The sequence below is a fragment of the Anoplophora glabripennis genome, unplaced genomic scaffold (assembly GCF_000390285.2).
Source record: "Anoplophora glabripennis isolate ALB-LARVAE unplaced genomic scaffold, Agla_2.0 scaffold5, whole genome shotgun sequence".
Classification (NCBI taxonomy): Eukaryota; Metazoa; Arthropoda; class Insecta; order Coleoptera; family Cerambycidae; genus Anoplophora; species Anoplophora glabripennis.
The window spans coordinates 2,518,732-2,537,829 of record NW_019416525.1 but is presented as its reverse complement, the minus strand read 5'-3'; the positions used below and the strand labels follow the sequence as shown (position 1 = coordinate 2,537,829).

Here is a 19,098-nt window from a genome sequence, read left to right as displayed (position 1 = left end):
AACAAATAGCCTTTATTTTTAATACACTTTTACTAAGTCTAAATATAAGGAAAATTGAAATACCTAACTACAATTTTAATATTCAAATTAAGAAATAATAAAAATTTAATCTACAATAAAAAAACGATGCTTTTATTGTACTTGTGAGCCAATTCAGTTATGTATTAAAAATAAGAAAAGTAAGAATAATTACAGATATAGAAAATGTCAAATTTTCTTGATAAAAATTTCTTGTGGTTAATATATTTTTTTAGTCAATCACTAGTTTTTGTGAAAGGAAAACAAAGTGGTAATTTAATACACATTTTGTCTTTAAATTTCATACATGCTTAAAAAATTCAATAAGGTACAAATTTTTACTGTACTTTTGAAATAATGTAAAATAATAAAAATATTTATAATAAAATAAAATAAAAAATGTGGGGTGGAAATTTAAAAGATCTTGTCTTTCCAAATAATGTGAAATAACAATAAACATATTTATATGAAAGAAAAACAGAAATAAAAAAAATGCGAGGCAGCAACTGAAAATATTTTTAATGTACTCTTGAGCCAGCAAAATATGAGAGAAATAGAAATAGAATTTTAATGCTCCTACTAAAAATCTCGGAAAATGAATTTAAACAATTGACCGAGTTGTGCTTAATATTTTTTATGTATGTTAGAGGAAAACAAAGTGATGATTTTAATTTTCAAATATTCTTAAAAAATCACTAAGCAACGAATTAGACATGAAGCAAATTTTTACTATACTTTTGAAATAAGTGAAATAAAAATATTTATAGTAAAAAAATGTCAGGGGGCAATTTAAAAGTTTTTACTATACTTTCGAAATACTGTAAATTAACAATGAACCTATTTATATTAAAGAAAAACAAGAAATAATAAAAAATGCGAGGCAGCAAAGTTGCAACTAGATGAAAACATTTTTAATGTACTCTTGAGCCAGTACCTAAAGTATGAGAGAAATGGAAATAGAATTTTAATGCTTTTACTAAAAATTTCGGAAAATGAATTTAAACAATTGACCGAGTTGTGTTTAATATTTTTTATGTATGTTAGAGGCAAACAAAGTGGTGATTTTAATTTTCAAATATGCTTAAAAAATCACTAAGCAACGAATTAGACATGAAGCAAATTTTTACTATACTTTTATAAGTCAAATAATAAAAATATTTATAGTAAAAAAATGTCAGGGGGCAATTTAAATGTTTTTACTATACTTTCGAAATAATGTAAATTAACAATGAACATATTTATATGAAAGAAAAACAAGAAATAATAAAAAATGCGAGGCAGCAACTTAAAATTTTGAAGTTATAACTAAATGAAAATATTTTTAATGTACTTTTGAGTCAATTCCGTTGTGCTGTAAAATATAACACAGAGAAATAGAAATAGAATTTTAATACGCCTACTAAAAATTTCGGAAAATGAATTTAAACAATTGATCGTGTTGTACTTAATACTTTTTTGATGTATGTTAGAGGAAAACAAAGTAATGATTTAAATTTTCAAATATGCTTAAAAAATAAATCTCCAAGGAACGAATTAGACATGAAGCAAATTTTTACTACACTTTTGAAATAACGTAAATTACACAAATTTTAACAACTAACCCAAATGACTTCAACGTTTTTTTTGCACTTATGAGCCAATTGAAATAACTGTAATTGAATAAATATGGTAAAATTTTAATATTCCTCCCAAAAATTTCGGAAAATGAATTAAAATAACTTACTATTCGAGTCGAGGATAATATTTTTTTTAATCAATGACTAGTTTTATCGTTTATACCAGAGGAAAACGCAAGTGGTGATATTAAAACAGAATTATTCGGTATTGGGGTATTAAGGGACATTCCGATCAGTTTAATTTCGAAAGAATTTGCTTTATTACAACATAAATGAGTTGATAAAAAATAATGACGAAATCAAACCTCCAGGAAATAATATTTAATCCGTTTAGCGTCTCTCCTCGAAAAACAAAATTCTCCTTAGATCCTTCCTTCCCGGTTCCACTGTTTTTTAAACAGTCTTAAATGCCCCGAATAAGTGAAACGCTTTAGTCGCTTTATTGACGCTAATTAGCTTTTATTTTCCCGTCAAATAATTCCGGATATGGCGATCAATCATGAACACACGGATTTTTAAACAAATTCGCGCACGTTTCGAATAAAAAATTTTTTGTTTCGAGGCGGCGCGGTTCACAATAAAATCAAATAAAGTTGTGGGCGAATAGGACGATTTTTAAAAAGTGTTTAAAAACTTCGCAAAGTGAGTCGTCGCGTGTGCTAAAGCAACATAAGATACACGCTTCTTCCCTGGGCGAGAGGGGGGGGGATGCAAAATATAAATGGAACGAGTGAGTATATCGCCTTACCCAAATGAACAACAGAAAAAGACCGTGCGGGACACAGGACACAGAAACGGCACAGGCTTGCTCTCTGCGAACTTGTCTATAAATGTGGCTGTTACGGCTTAACCCGCTGCACAGTCGCGTGCTGCCGCCCGTAGGCGTGCGCCTCTCTGACCCCTCTCGACCCCCAATCTCCTGTTGCTTCTTTCAGTTAACTGTTCATCTAGATATACCCCCCCGATGAAAAATATCTCAAATAGTCCATGATGTGCTTATAACTTTTCTTCATACAGCCGATTTCCTAGTTTACTGCTAGCCGCGTCGCCCGCCGATAAGTTCCCGAACTTCGAAACGTACGTATCGAATGGTGGAAGTACCGCTCGTGGCTCGGCTGTGGTTTTGCGGTAACAAGTCAAATATTAGCAGATGTAAACACAGACAAAGGCGACGCATGCAGCCTAAAGCAGTCGTGTAAACTAACTGGAAACTCTTGTATGCGGCCTGGTGTGTAGGGGGGGGCCCCCTAGCCCATGACTTCGCAAATACGCGCGTCGAGAGTATCTCCCGGTCAGATGCGGAACAAAACGTTTTTACCAAAATTCTCCCACATACATTTCCTACAAGAAGAACTTTCTGCACTTCTGGAAAAGGTGCCTTTGCAGCTAAGGAGAAACCTACAGTTTCAGCACAAGGCCAGGATTGTGCACCAATAGACAGTTAGCTAACACTTTCCCAGGAAAAAGGATTGGGCTTAATGGACCTATTCAGTGGCCCGGAAAGTCACCAGATCTAACACCCCTCGATTTTTTTATGGGGGGTTTTTATAAAAAATAAGGTTTACAAACTTTAACTGTATTAAAGAATTATCGAGTTTAATCCTTTTATTTATTCTTAATGACATTTATGCATTTTAAACAACGAACATTCAATTATTTTCCAACGACTACTTGATCCTTCCACCGCTAATGTGATTTTTAGGTGGGGTTTCTTTTGAGACTGTTTTGGGCGATATTGCTTATAACTTTTAAACGGCAAGTATTGCAGAAAAATGTTATGCAAAAAGATCGTTAATAAACAATTTAAAAAAAAAGCAAAAATTAAGATTTTAGATTTTTTCTACATTTTTGACTCTATTTTTTTTTTTAGTAGAAGTAGGCAAAGAAAATTGCTGTACAAAAAAACTAGTTGAGGTTCCCTTCAAAATGATGCGTTTTCAAAAGTTTTTAGACTAATATTGACCGTTATAACCGGTCAAAGTTAAATATTTTTTAGATTTTCGTCGTTTTTAACATAATAATGATTATAATTCTTATTATTTTTACAACAAATTGGTTCTTTACTTAATAAAAAATTATTTGAAGTTTTATTTGTTAATAATAAATAAAGATTTTCACAAGTTAGTCATAAAAGTAAACAAAATAAAAAACTCTTATTTTTTTGCTTTTTTTAAAACTGTTTTAACGATTTTTTTCATACAATTTTTCTTTTAAATTTTTTAAATAAGCCATTTCGACGGTAAATTCAATTCTCTACAAAATTTTTCCTATGAACTATACCGAAATTTTGCTTCGTTTTCGTGCTATATTTAAAAAACTGCAAAAGTGCATTTTCACCCCTATCTTCAATTTCAACCCTCTAATTTAATAGCACCCCTCCGTTTTTTCATTTTTAATGACCCTTCGAACAAGTCACGTGATGAAAATCCTTAAACGTCTTATTTCCTTCCTCTTTTGAAAAAAATGAGAATTAAAACGTATAAGGATAAACGCGACGAAAATCGAAAAATTATAAGTTTGAGCGGCCATATATCAGTCAATTTTCATCCAAAAAAACTTTACAACCTCTTATTTTGAAGGAAATTTTATCTGCTTTTTTTTCTATGAAGCAATGCCTATACCTATCTTTACTCAAAAAAAACTAGAGGCAAAAGAGTAAAAAAAAAATCGAATTTTTTGCTTCTTTTTCAAATTGTTTATTAACGATTTTTTGCATAAAATTTTCCCTTTAAATTTTTTCAATTCTCTAAATAATTTTTCCTATGAACTATAGCGAAATTTTGCTTCGTCTTCGAGCTACAATTAAAAAACTGAAAGAGGTACATTTTCACCCCTATCTCCAATTTCCACCCTCTAATTTAATAACACTCCGCTGTTTTTTTTTTTATCAAAAATGACCATTTGAACCAAGAGCTTCTGTGCTTATTTATGAATCACCCTGTAATGATTCGAAGTAAAATCTCAAGTAGTTCCTAGGAATGAAAACAAAACCGAAACGTTCGCGCCCTGTACGGTAAATTTCGAACGAAACGGCCAAAATCATATTTGGCCGTAATTTTGTTGGTTTGATTCCGAACAATGGGAAGACCACTGTAAAGGTTATTTAAGTAGAACCGCCCCCGGCTACTTTCATATCCGTACTGACCACCAAAGCCAACTCACACTGAACGAAATTATTACTCGTCTATCATACAACGTTTTTACGTTTTTTTTTTCTAATTCCCGCACAACGGTTCGCCGTGTTTACCAAGTCGGTAAAGTTTCCCATCGTTTCGGATAACGAAATATTACAGGGTGGGACAAAATTATGTGGAATTTTGAATTTACTGTTCTGCTTTAGCATACTTTCTTTTTTACAAAGCGACACAAAAAGCTATTTAGCGATTGCGATGTTTTAAACAGAACACCCTGTAGATTCGACCAATATAAAAGTAATTTAAAAACAAAACGGAGTTTTCCTGTGGGCCTTGGGCCTATTGTTTTTTGTTTTGGAAATTTTTTCCATATCTTTACGAAAAAACAATGGAATTCGTTGAAAATTGGCACGGACAACTTTTTGAGTGTGCTAAATGCGTTAGTGTTGTTAGTCAGTCCGGTAGAGGTCGTTATCTATGTTCTTTCCAGATGACATTCTGACATATCTTTTTTGAGGTTAGGTTCCTTGCAAGATTGTATTATAACGTAAAATTAAAAAAAAAACGCAATTGGTTGGCCCAAAGTCAACCAACTGCTATTATTTCATACACAGGGTGTTCAGGAACGAATACGCCATGCCACAAAGTTAGCCTCCTTAGATGAGAATAAGCCGATTTAGATCAAGTTGCCATGGTACGGCCTTCAAAACAAAATGATTGATGAATTCGTATTAAAATAATAATAACCCAATTTAATTTAAAGAATAACCTTAGACAGCCTGTATTTTAAGAAAAAAACAGTTTAATTTTTTGACGCTCTTGCTTCTGAATTTATAGTGCTTTAGCTACAAAACACACTGTATATATACAAAACATCCTGATTAAAATATAATTGTACGTGAAATTTTTACTACTACTTTAAAGTTGTACATTGTAATTTTGTAAACGATTAGAATCTTGTGTTACTACAAAAATTTTAAGTTAATTCTTTTGCTCAATTTTTTGAAATACAAAAAATTATACAGGGCGTACCACTAAAGTCGGCGAGGTACGATATTAGAGAAAGCATAAGCGCTAGAGCTTCGGAACAAAATTTTGTCTAATAAATCAACCAAGAGAAATCGCTGGAAACAGTTTTCAAGTTCGTTGCTCGGCCGCTAGGGGCGCAATCTACGTACCAAAACATAGAGTTGAATATTTCTCAGAAATCTTTCCTATTCAGGTATATTAAATAGTACAAATATGGATAGCTGGTTTCATTGCGCATAACTTTTGTTATTGACATTTTGTTCTATCACTCGAGAAAAATTCCAATAAAAGTTGTTCAAAATTAAATTTCCTACAAAACTACTCCCAGGAAAAGTTTCGCCGTACCTAAATGCGGGTTTTCGAAGGAAAATAATAGGCAGAATTGGGTTTGTTAAAAAAATGTTGAATTATTTTCATTTGCCAAATGCATTAAACATCAGCCAGGAGGCCATGTTTGAAACATGTCGAGGCAGGCGATTAATAAATAGTTTTACAGAAGCAGGAATCTTGTCCGGCTGTCTATGAAGACCGCCTGAAAATTTGTGCACCGCGCCCCTTCCGTGTACCGCACTAGAATTACTTAAAATGGTACCTGGACGAATAGATCCGACAGCTCGTATGGCAGCAAACGAAAGAAACTTTCATTCGCATTAAAATTATGAAACAAAAACCAGAATAGAAAATATTTTGTTGAAAACATCCAATAATTTTTAAACGAAAAATATATTTTCCTCGTCTTTCGCGGTACGTGAAGGTATTGACGTCTTAATTAACGAAAATTGTGAGGCTACGTTAAAATTAAAAGTACATCACACGACGTAAGTACATGACACCACTGCGTACAATTTAATTAACAAGATATCTCAAGCCCTAAGTGTTTTGTCTTTGTGTCAGACACATACTACCTGTACTATGTATTTACTGCTTAATAATAATAAGCACTGCAGACGTTCACCCCATCGCCGCCTTATAAAGGCATCAAACTTAAAGACAGGGACGTAGACTGCTCTTAGTTATTAATGGTGCAGTGAAAGAATGCAAATAATAGCATATGTCTGGCAGCTACGAAACCAACTCCTCGAATTTAGGGTCCGTTGAATGCGCATCCCCCGCAATTGGCCAAAAACCACCCCTTTTTTGATTTTGGACCCCAGCAGTGCACTCTATATCCCTCCCCTCCTTTTTTCCTCACTCACAGTGGCGGGGATGTGGAAGGTAATCGAAAAATTTTTTATTTAAAAAAAAAACTGTCCGCGCCGTTTTCGATAAAATCGAGATATTTCGGAATCTTGTATATTTTACTACCGGTGTGAAGACAGCAGCCAAAGATATCTGCCGGAACCTACGAACTTACCCGAACGACCATAGGCGTACGTATCAAGAGGATTCACATATTCCGAAAATCAAAAGTGCCGTGAATTATTATCGAACGTTACTGAAATGATCAGGACGTTAATGGATATACTGTAATAATGAAATGAAAGCATGGCACTTTTGATTCACGGAATATACCGGGTGGGGCATTTATCTTGAGACGAAATACATAATATCTCGGTTGGATTCGATTATTTCCAAAAAAGTTTGAGAAAAAAATTGTACCACTGAAAGATCCATATTACGACTTCCGGCCTGGACCGGAAGTAGCGGTTTTTAGACCGGAAGTTGATTTTTTTAATGAAAACAACGGATTTTGTGAAAATGGAAAAAAATGCTTCTTATTATTTTTTCGATTTAACCCAGATTTTGGCCATAAAAAATAAAAAAAACAAGAATCTTGAGACAACGGAGCACCTTGTTGGGATCACTTTTTTTAAAAGAATGTTTCATACAAAAATTGTAGGGTGAAAAGGGGACTATCTTGACGTAACCTTGAAAATGACATTGACCTTGACTTCAAGGTCGTTTGAAGATCAAATTAAAAATTTTAACGGGACCCTCTTTTTTGACCTCGAATTACAAGGGCGATAAGTTTTACAAAAAGATTTGAACAAGATCAGATATCAAGGTCGTTTTAAGGTCGAAAAACTGTACAATTATCAACTACTTTTAGCACTACCCAGGAATAACGACCTGGACGTAGTAGTTTTTTCAGATTTCTGAAGTTTTTTACGAAGACTGAAGTGTGTAGGAGCAATTCTGACTCCGGATTCGTACTCAGGAGGCCAAAACCCTCCCGGTAGCATATTTAAAAACAATAATTCCAATTCAGATTGTTTTAGTGTAAAAAAAATAATAATTACTTAATTTAGAGGGGAACTTAAAGGGGAGATAATTAAAATCTTGTTTTATGGATCAGGTTTTATGAATTAAAAATTTTCTTTATTGATCTACGGATTTCTTTGAAAAGGCATAATTGATTTTTTGTTTGCATTTTCGTTTTGAATTCGTGATTTTTAAAATTGAAATAAGCGACATTAACTCCATTTCATTTATCCTAACTTTCTGCTCAAAGTAGGTAATAATTATACAGTCTTTCGACCTTAAAACGACCTTGATATCTGATCTTGTTCTTCAGGTTAAGTTCATATTTTATTGTAAAATTTTGAATTTGATCTTCAAACGACCTTGAAGTTAAGGTCAAGGTCATGTCAAGATAGTCCCCTCAAGATTCTTGTTTTTTTTTTGTTTTTGTATGGTCATATTATGGCCAAAATATGGGTTAAATCGAAAAAAGAACAAGAACAAAAAGTATTTTATTTTCGTTTTTCATTCGAAATCCGCGGTAAAAAATGGGCGTTCCCATAAAAAAAATCAACTTCCGGTCTAAATATATCACTTCCGGCCTAGACCGGAAGTCGTAATATGGCTCCCTCGGTGCCCTACAATTTTTGTATGAGACATATTTCGAAATTATCGAGTCCAACAGAGATATTATTTTGCCTCGGGATAAATGCCCCACCCTGTATATCAAAGTGCAAAAAAATTTTGTCATTTATATCGAAAACGTTGGGGATTATCGATGTCGAACAAATGCAAGCACATTTTATATGTCTGTTGAGATTCGACTAAGAAAAATTCACTATTGTAGATTAAAAAAAACTGAAATTATTTCACTAACTAGTTTTTAAGTTATTTAATTTTTTTTTTTTAAATTTGAGGTTTAAAACCTTGTATCTTTTTAACAAACGCTACATAAAAATTTTACAGAAAATACCTCTTAAAATTCACCATTTGTAAATCACCCTGTATGTTTTTTATTGAATATCATCAGATGGAAAATGTTCGGACAACCTAAAATGATCATCTTGGTAATTCATATATCTATTTTGGACTTTTTGAGAAAAAGTGTTTTATGAATAAATTCAAATTAAATTGAATTAAAAAAAATATATGCATTTCAAAAATATTAAATAATACAGGGTGTTTTACTTAATAAAGGTAACAAATAGTAGTCACGTATGTGATGTTCAAATCAAATCCAAAAATTAATTAATCATATGGATGGACACTTTCTAGCAAACCCTTTTTTCGGAAACGGGAAATGTCCATATATAAATCGAGTGTATATTGGGCAGTAGATACAGCGAAATATTAAGAAACCTGTATTAAATAAAATTATTCAAATGGCATATAAAATCAAAATATAAAAAAGCCTCGAAAATTTTCAGATCAAAAGTTATGTTTATAGAAAAATCTCTAAAACTAAATAAAGGAACAAATTTAAAAAATCCTACCTTTTCCATTGATTTGAGATCCAATTGTATGGACAACCGATGAGGAAAACAAAGGGGATCTGAAAAAATAATGTAAATTTACCATCACAGTTTAAGGGATCATATTAATGTTTCTGACAATAACATAGAAATCGTTTAGTTTAACAGAGATAATAAATAAATAAATAAAAATAAATTTAAATTGTTCTCTCAACCGGTCAATTTTTTAATATAATTCGAACACAGTCCCACAAAACAAATTGTGCTCTATTATGATTTACGAATAATTAATATTTAAATTTATTATTAACTAAATTAAGTACCTACATAAAATCTTCATCTATGACTCTCATTTACGTGTCATTGTCAATATCGATTCCCCTTTAGTAAAATTATTATAATCTTACAGAAAATATTTAGCATAATTCACCACACACGCGACACACACATCGCGAACCAACTAGTCGAGCAGTCAAAAATAGTTATTCTCGTAAGAGAAACAGTTTTTATCGGCGTAGGCTACATACTTTTTATTAGTTTTTTACTCGCACGCCGTTACGCCACGTACAGGGCCGTACTCTCTTCGTTGTGCGTAAAGAATTGAGTCTATGGGTTTGAGGCTCCGAGAATATATCGGTTGATCACATAACGCGACTATTTTTTATTTAAATACAGGACGTATTATAAAAATGAATAATTAAATTAAACACGGTTAAAACAAGAAATATTGCCCGAAATAAATTTTCCCGGTTTTACTGCGACTACAATTAAGTTACTGTTTTATACCAAAAAATGAAGATGAAAAATCATGGAGATCTCGTAAAAATTACTGGGCGTGATTTTATTGTTGGAAAGTCTTAGGAATGATAATACAAAAGGCGTCTCATCAAATGGGTCATGAAGTATATTTTTCGTTCTACGCGTTATTATAAAAAAACTATTAATCTTAGCAAAAAAGTTCAATAGACGATTTGATTTAGAGGAACTCATCTTTAAAATGAGACTATAAGTTAAAATTGCTTTATAAACGGAAAAAGTGCTTTTTCTTTAATTGTTAATAACTTTTTAAATAATTAATAAAATCTTACTAAACTTTCCCAAAATGTGAGTTTTTATATCCTTAAGAGATGTGCAAAAGATGGGCTCGATCGGTCAAATAGTTATTGCAAAATTCCATTTATTTATCCCATTTTTGCAAAAAAAGGCCCATTTTCAAATGACTATTCCGGGGGCAGGGTTATGACTAAAACATTCTTTTTGGACTCATTTTCTTCGAAGGGACACCAAATATCCTATAGTTGAAAAAATAATATTTTTTTTTCAAATTTAGTTGTATATAATTGTTACCAAATAGAAGGCACTTTTTTCCCTAATAAACAAATAAAATAACTACGCGGTTTTTAACTTTTGAAAGAAGTTATATACACCATTCGAAAGCTCGTAAAAAAACCTACAAATTGAAAAAAAAAACAAGTTTCTTCGACCAATAGGTCCGGAGTTAGCAATTTTTTTTTTAAATCACAGAGTTATAAACATTAAGACCTGAAATTTTAACATTTTGTAAATGAAAGTTTAAACTTTATGCCCTGTTAATTTTAATTGAATTTGCCCATAATTGATCAATCCAGAGCCCGTCAAAGTAGGGGTACGCAGCAGTAACCCTTCAGGGAGTGGTGGTGGGGGGAGCTTCCTCTCGACCAGGAAAAAACTGACAATGTCAAATTTGTAATATCTCAGCTTCTATGTGACGTAGAACCTTCTTTTTGTTTTAATTTTGAGGTAGCTCGACGAAAAAATAATTCTGGATTATTTGTACCCTTGTAAAACCACCCCCTATCCCCTTAAAAATGAAATTTTCGAAAAATGCATTTTTTTAATTTAAAATGTTTTAGATAATAGTTCTCAATAAAAAAAAACGTTGTAAAAATTATTTTAACCCTTCAAAATTAATTTAACCCCTTCAACCCCCAAAAAAATCAAATTTATTTTTATTTTTTCATACTTTTTATATGATTATGGATTTTGTATATTGATTAAAGGATTAATTAATTTGTAAAATTATTATTAATACATTTATTTATAATTAGTATAAAAATATATAAAATATTTCCATAGAGACTGACAGTAGAATTTTTTTTTTACAATTCATAATAAATTTCAACTTCAATTTGGGGGAATGTGAGAAAACCTCAAAAAATTTTGCTTTCCATTTTAATCATGATTATGAAGTGTTTAAGCTCAAAAAACGTGACCCTTTAATTTTTTTTCAAAAGTTTGACTGTTTGAAACAAAGAAAAGGTTCGCTAGAACGAGATGAAACTTCACAGGGTTCTTCTGGGTATATCGAACTGTAAAAGTCATGCTTAACATTAGTCATTTCGTGAATATTTCTAATTTAGCCGTTAATTTTCTAAAAATCCATAAATCACCCTTTTTTTCCTGTTTTTCAAAATTCGTGTAAAAGATGAAAAAAAAATTCCGAAAAGTTGCGACAGCATATTATAGGACATTTATTCCCGTTTTCGAAACTGTTCTTCAATTCTCTATACGACCATTTGTCGCCGAGATATCGATGATTGAATACAAAAGGATCCTTTTCCATTAAAAGTGCGATATTTCGATGAAAAATGGTCGTATCGAAATTTAAAAAAAAGGAAATTGAAGCTGAACAAACCATGCAATGGTTTAGCTGAAAAAATTTTTCCAAGTCTGTGGTCTCCGGAAAAAAAAAATTTGCAAAATTTTTTTGTCGCCCTATTTCTTAGAATTGCATGATAATCGTAGCTCCTAAAAAATTTCGACCGAAAGATCTAAAAACTAGAATTTTAGAGCTTCAAAATGCTTTTTTTTATTCCCGGTACGACCATTTTTCACCTAAATCACGGAAAAATTTCGGAAATTCTTTTGACCTTTTTTGCATTAGTGTAGTTGCTTAAGTCCTAAAAGTTAAGGGCTACGTAATTTAATTAAATTTTCGAAATATGAAAAATGTGAGTGTTGTCGAAAATACCAAATAGTGAATTCTTTCTATCCTACTAATTTCACATTTTTGAAAAGCGTTTTGTAATAATGTATAATTGACTTACGCGGTTTCTTAGGAGAGACGATTTTTTTTATGCTATACGTAGAAGTACAGTTAAAACAAAACCGCTACGAAGGATTCAGTGAAAGAAAATAGCATACTTAGTGTCAATTCCACAAGTAAGTGTATCCGTAACATAAAATTTGATTGATGAACTCAACAAACAAAGCCGATGTGGTGTGAAAAGTGAATCAACAGAGAATATGCATACGCAAATCTTGTATCCTGTGGTATTTAACTTTCCCGACGATAGCCTTTGCCTATATTCCGGAAGAGCTGTTGCCCCGTACTATTATTCAGCGAGCAATTCCAAGTCTACATTTACAGACTTCATCAATCACTGTTTTAGCTTCGAAGTTGTCTATTAAGTACGGAGAGGAGAGCTCATTACTTGGGAAACAACGCCCGCCTCTAACCAATATAAATTCGCTTATATCTCCTATTTGCAACACACTAAATTTTTCTTTCTATAAAACACCGGTGACAAACAATCAATCACGCAGGAAATTATACGCCTATATGGAAAAAATCAACAATTTCCATGCCTGGATTAACCCGCCCGCTCGCCATTCCACAGCGGGATACACTTAGAAAAAATGTAACTATAAATTTTGCAGATATACACAGTCCCCCTACCCTGTTAGAAAATCATTGCTGTCAATACAAAGAAAAATATTCTTTGTGACTAGAAAGCAACTACATTGAGATACTTGCTTGTAAAAATATGTTAGTTTATCATGTTTTAAGAGCCCCCTCAAAAAATCAGCTCAAAACAAATTTTTTTTTAGAGGTCGCTCAAAATTTTTAAAAATTTCCAAAATCGTCAAAAATGGATTTTTTTTTTATTTTCTTTCTCGTTATTTTATCATTTTCTAGGTTGAAAAAAATCTTCATTCTGAAAATTTCAAATCGATATTTTAATTTCTAAAGGTCACTCATAATTATTTTAACTTTAAAAGTAGTGTACCTGTTTTCGAGCGACCTCTAAAAATAAATATCAACGAACTAATAAATTTTTTTATTGAATTTGATGAACAAAAGAATAGAAATAAATCACGAGACACAAATTTTAAAAAATTAAAAAATTATAAATGTTTGATACTCACAGTGCGGTACCAAATTTTGCCTCGAGAATATTTTAAGTGTCTCGTGATTTATTTATATTCTTTTGTTCATCAAATTCAATTTAAAAAAATATTAGTTCGTTGATATTTATTTTTAGAGGTCGCTAGAAAACATTTTAGGTACCTACACTACTTTTAAAGTTAAAATAATTATGAGTGACCTTTAGAAATTAAAATATCGATTTGAAGTTTTCAGAATCGAGATTTTTTTCAACCTAGAAAATGATAAAATAACGAGAAAAAAATTAAAAAATAAATAAATTCTAAATCTTGAGGACCACTAAAAAAAATTTTTTTTGAGCTGATTTTTTGAGGGGGCTCTTAAAACATGAGACACGAAAAAAAAATATTCGGTTTTTTTGGGCCACCCTATTGTAGATATTGAATAAAATAGAGTTCAAAATATTTAAAATTATATATCTCCATTTCTCAAGCATTATTCTTTACCCAATACGCATAAATAAATGCGAAAAGTTGCAACAGAAACTTGGCAACAGCGCACGAGTATGCTAAGTTTAGTATTTCTAAGTTGGCAGTCCTTGTCACGTATTATAAAAAAGCTGTTGAAGAGAAGATTATGGAACCAGAACCTCCGCACACCGTTCGAGAACATCAGTTCATCGACATAGAGTACATGGCAGAAAGCATACACTGCTCGTTTTGCAAAGAACTTTTACGTATTTTCTACAAACTGTGATCACGATGTGATTCGCGTGGAAAATTTTACTAAACTTTTGATAATTCACTGGTCACAAAATCACGAATAATATCGCATTACGCAAAATAAAACGAAATGAAACTATTATTTGTCAAATAATGTACGGTAGAACGTAACAAACAATTTTGGTTGACAACAGTTTTCAGGCAAATATCACATCTGCTCTGCAAAAACAAAAACAATTGACTCACAGACCTGAAATTGAACAATACAGTCGTTACAACAATGGCATTACCAATCTACAAAAGAGTATATACGATTAAGTCCGTTGGAAAAGGGAAAATCGATCGGTATAATGCGAGGCATTCGAAATATATAAGAAACTAGCACAGTACCATTTATACGCAATTTATATTTTTTCTAGGTTTCTTTTTTTATTTTGAATGTCTGTCACTGATTTAAATCAAATAAGGAACAAACCGGAAACTAGAAGAAGCATTTATTTTATGTAATGTCCATTTAATTACGAAATATTTTACAAAATCTTAATGAAGACTTGTAGGAAAGAAAATTGTACTAAAGTAACTTGATCTTAACAGATTTATTTCCATGGAACCCTCGCTTCGAGACACCCTGTATGACAGTAAATTTTCTAGTGACTAAACAATTTTCATCAACACCGGAATTCTGTACAGTATCAATCATTTGCCATTTCAAATAGTAAAAATTATAACAAAATATGTTGGGATACAATTTGGCTTTAAATAAACGCAATTCATCGGAAATGAATTCGTTCCAATAAATGTATATTAAATTAAACAGATGGACAGTGTTAGAAACATTTCGTATCAGAATTTATACAGGGTATGCCTTTGACTGGGGGTCATATTTATAAAGAGGCTTTCTTTGCCGCACTATCTCCCTTCACATGCACTGTCGATTGCCTACAATTCGTGAATTTTTAATACATTCAAGTATTTTTATTGTAGTTTTGTAACTACATCACTAAATTGCCATTACTGCTCTTTTCTACTCTACACTGGTATCCCAAAATTGTAAGCAGTGACTGATTCTTCACATGTGGATCTATGTTGGGAATGCAATCCCATGTGCGTGTCGTTTTAGAGAAACAAAAATATAAGTAAGTCTATTTTGGTATAGTATACATAGAAATTACATCACTGAAAAATGAAACGCTTCTGATCTACTGTTGATATTTAAACCTTGCCAAATCTCAAACACCGTAATGTCGCTTGTGCCACACTATTATTTTTTCTAAATATTCTGTACTAAAACGTACTAATTTTCGTTCTCTTCTATTAGCATACTTCTACGACTTGGTTCTATGTGTGAAAATAATAAAACGCTGCCATTTACACGCATATGACACGAAGAGGAACACCTAAACTGGAAACGGACAAATCGAGAAATGAAACCTGCAGCGCTGGTCATACATTTTTTTGTCTAAGTTTAAAAATAGGACAGGAAGTTCATTGCCCGATTTCTTGTGTACAATTGTGGATATTCTGCATTCACGATCTGATAAATTACGAAATACCTGGACCTAACGGGTCGGACGACGATTTTTAATTAATCAATTTAATTAAAAATCTGTAGAACTACCGGGCGGGTTTGTCTTCGACCTGACAAGTTACCGGGTTTACCCGAGCGGATCCCACACACTGCTTAATTAAGATTATTCTAGGTGGTGGTGATATATTAACACCACAAATATTGTCAGTGCGTTTTTGCGGCGGATATAGAAATTCCTTCCTAACTTTTCCCCGCTAGTGGTTCTGATATAATTAGAGGAGTTTACGTAACGTTCGAGTTATTAGCGCGTTTTTACTTTTTACCAGGCTTCCAAAACATTTTATCGAAACTATGACTCAATAAAAAATGTGCATCATAAATGGATGAAACTTGAAATAGGGGTTTTAAGTGATGCCGGTTAAAGCTAGGAGTCTGGTTTTTAATAAAAAAAAGTCGTTTCGCCAAATTACGTGGCATTTGTTTTATACCCGTTTACCATCCCGTCATATCATACCAGGTGTGAAGTCAATTGACAGTAGCGACTTTTCCGAGGCGGCAAAACGGCATTTCAACCAAACAGCGGAGGCTAAACTCCGTTGCCCTTCGTAAGAGTTCGGAACAGGATCGGATTCTGCTTAAATTTCAATCGGTCACGGTTAATTCAGTGCCGTTTTATTTTGGAAATCAAAAAGATATGGTGAATAAAATAACACGCCACAAAGCCATACAAAGGAAACATAATTTTCCATTGTCGCTCTCTAACAGTTGGTTAAAGGTAACAACTGGCAACGCTGATAACGCACTGATACAAATTGCCAGGCTAATTCCTAATATGCTGAATGGCCCCTTTACTCGGCAATTATCAGAGTAACACAAATATACAAATCGAGGTCGATCAACATGCAAAACTGATCTTTGGAAATGACCTGCTAACGATACGAAGTCTTGCATTGGCCCTTTCTTTCCCATTATTACCTATAACCCACGAAATCAATAAAGCTGTAAAAGCCCTTTCAGCTTGATAAGCACAAAATAGGCTTTCAAATGGTACGCTGGATGCCCCTATATGTTAAGTATGCTGTCAAGAAGTTGACCTCCCTAAAACAAGCTATGGTCCCAAAATGACAAATGATGCGAGGCCGCGGTTTTTAGATGTCTTATCGAAATCGTATTAAGTCCGTGAATATTAACTCCAGTGAGTTAATACACTTAACTTCTTAAATGTAGAAACTAAAGTCTGGAGAAAGATTGTTATACAAAGCGTTAAAAAACAGCAGTGTAACAAGCTTCTAGAACTGATAATACTAGTAAAATAAAAGAAAAATATCCCCTAAAGGGTAAATTAAGTAAGTTGAATTTTGTTCTGCCACAGTTGACAACAAATTTTGATCACTTTAGATATTGAATCACAAATATTTATTGCTATAACAAATTTATTCTTGATTGCAACGCAATGGTATATACTGAAAGCTGCGAGTTTTACACTTCAATCGCAATGTAAGAGAACATTTAAATTATCAGCAGAGTAAGCAGAAAACAGGATGCTCCAAATCACTGGCTACCGCGTTAAATCCCTGCGATTTGTTTATTTGGGGGACCTTAAAATAGAAAGTGTACCTACTCTGTGAGTATCAATAGTGGGGGACAACTGTGGAATAGGAATTCCGTATAAAAAAAGAAAAATCGATATTAAATTTCAAAACCTTCGTTTTGCCAGATCTTCAGTTAAATCCCTGCGACTTTTTTATTGGGGGGACCTTAAAATATAAAAGGTATTTTGTGAGTATCGGGACAACTGTGGAATAGGAAAAAAAACGATATTAAATATATTAAATTTCAAAACCTTCGTTTTGCCAGATCTCCAGTTAAATCCCGGCGATTTTTTTATTTGGGGGACCTTAAAATAGAAAGTGTACTCTGTGAGTATTGATAGTGGGGGACAACTATGGAACAGGAATTCCGTCTTAAAAAAAAACGATATAAATATATTAAATTTCAAAACTTTCGTTTTGCCAGATCTCCAGTAAAATCCTTGCGATTTTTTTATTTGGGGGACCTTAAAATATAAAAGGTATTTTGTGAGTATCGGGACAACTGTGGAATAGGAATTCCGTCTAAAAAAAACGATATTAAATATATTAAATTTCAAAACCTTCGTTTTGCCAGATCTCCAGTTAAATCCCTGCGATTTTTTTATTTGGGGGACTTTACAATAGAATATCGATAGTGGGGGACAACTGTGGAATAGGAATTCCGTCTAAAAAAAAACCGATATTAAATATATTAAATTTCAAAACCTTCGTTATTCCAGATCTCCAGTTAAATCCCTGCGATTGTTTTATTTGGGGCACCTTACAATAGAATATCGATAGTGGGGGACAACTGTGGAAAAACGATATTAAATACATTAAATCTCAAAACACCTTCGTTTTGCCAGATCTTGTCAAGGCCCCCCATCCTCGTGAGGCCAGGGGCTACAGCCCCTATAGCCCCCTTTTAAGCCGGTCCTGACAATATTACTACGTTTTTCTTTGGTATAATGCAGATTCCCCATTTTAATTTACCAAAATTTAATTCACAACTACTGTTTATCGTTATTTTAATTGTCATAAACGTCAAAATAATTATTGGGAAAAAATATCAATCACGGCAATCTTGATTAGGCAATATGCGGGGTTCATTTATGCGATTAATCGCAAATATATCAAACACTGTCAAAAATTAGTGCCACATATGTCATATACTTTTGTTCAGAATAAAATTTTACATCTAAAAATGTCATTATTTACAGGGTGTTCTATTAAAAGAATAATAAGTTTTAAGTATATAAAATATGAATTGTTTTTTGGTTGCAACAAACAGAAACTTCAACAACTTTTATTTCAACAAATTTATTTTATTTGCAAAACTAACCGAGATATGTGGGACACCCTGTACACGGAATATTGGGGCACCCCGTAAATATTTTAATTCTTTTGTTGGGTAAGAAAAACGTAAACATCCTGTGCTACAGTTGCGGTGGGATATGGGGTCCGAAAGAGGAGTGAAAATGAGTGACCTAATGTTAACAGAGCCAAAGATGTGAAGCTAGAGGTTCGCGGCGCTGATTGCTTAATTGAAATGCCATTAAATGATACGCGCCGCGTCAAGCGTCATCGGATATCGCAATAAGAAAGGCGATGACGGCGAGAGACTGTTTGCCGCCTTTCTGGCTTTCGCCTCCACCCGGCTAACAAGCTGCACATTCACTA

The 19,098-nt window shown here is 32.7% G+C and overlaps 1 protein-coding gene across 1 annotated transcript in view; it reads right to left on the bottom strand.

The window, feature by feature from the left end:
• LOC108906751 (lachesin-like) overlaps positions 1 to 7,980 on the bottom strand; it is a 125,197-nt gene extending 117,217 nt beyond the window's left edge. The window contains exons 1-2 of the mRNA XM_018710105.1: positions 7,842 to 7,980; positions 2,383 to 2,458 (exon numbers count right to left, since the gene is read on the bottom strand). Coding sequence (XP_018565621.1) covers positions 2,383 to 2,458; positions 7,842 to 7,980 — 215 coding nt within the window. The remainder of the gene's footprint in view (positions 1 to 2,382; positions 2,459 to 7,841) is intronic.
• Between the last annotated feature and the right edge of the window lie 11,118 nt (positions 7,981 to 19,098).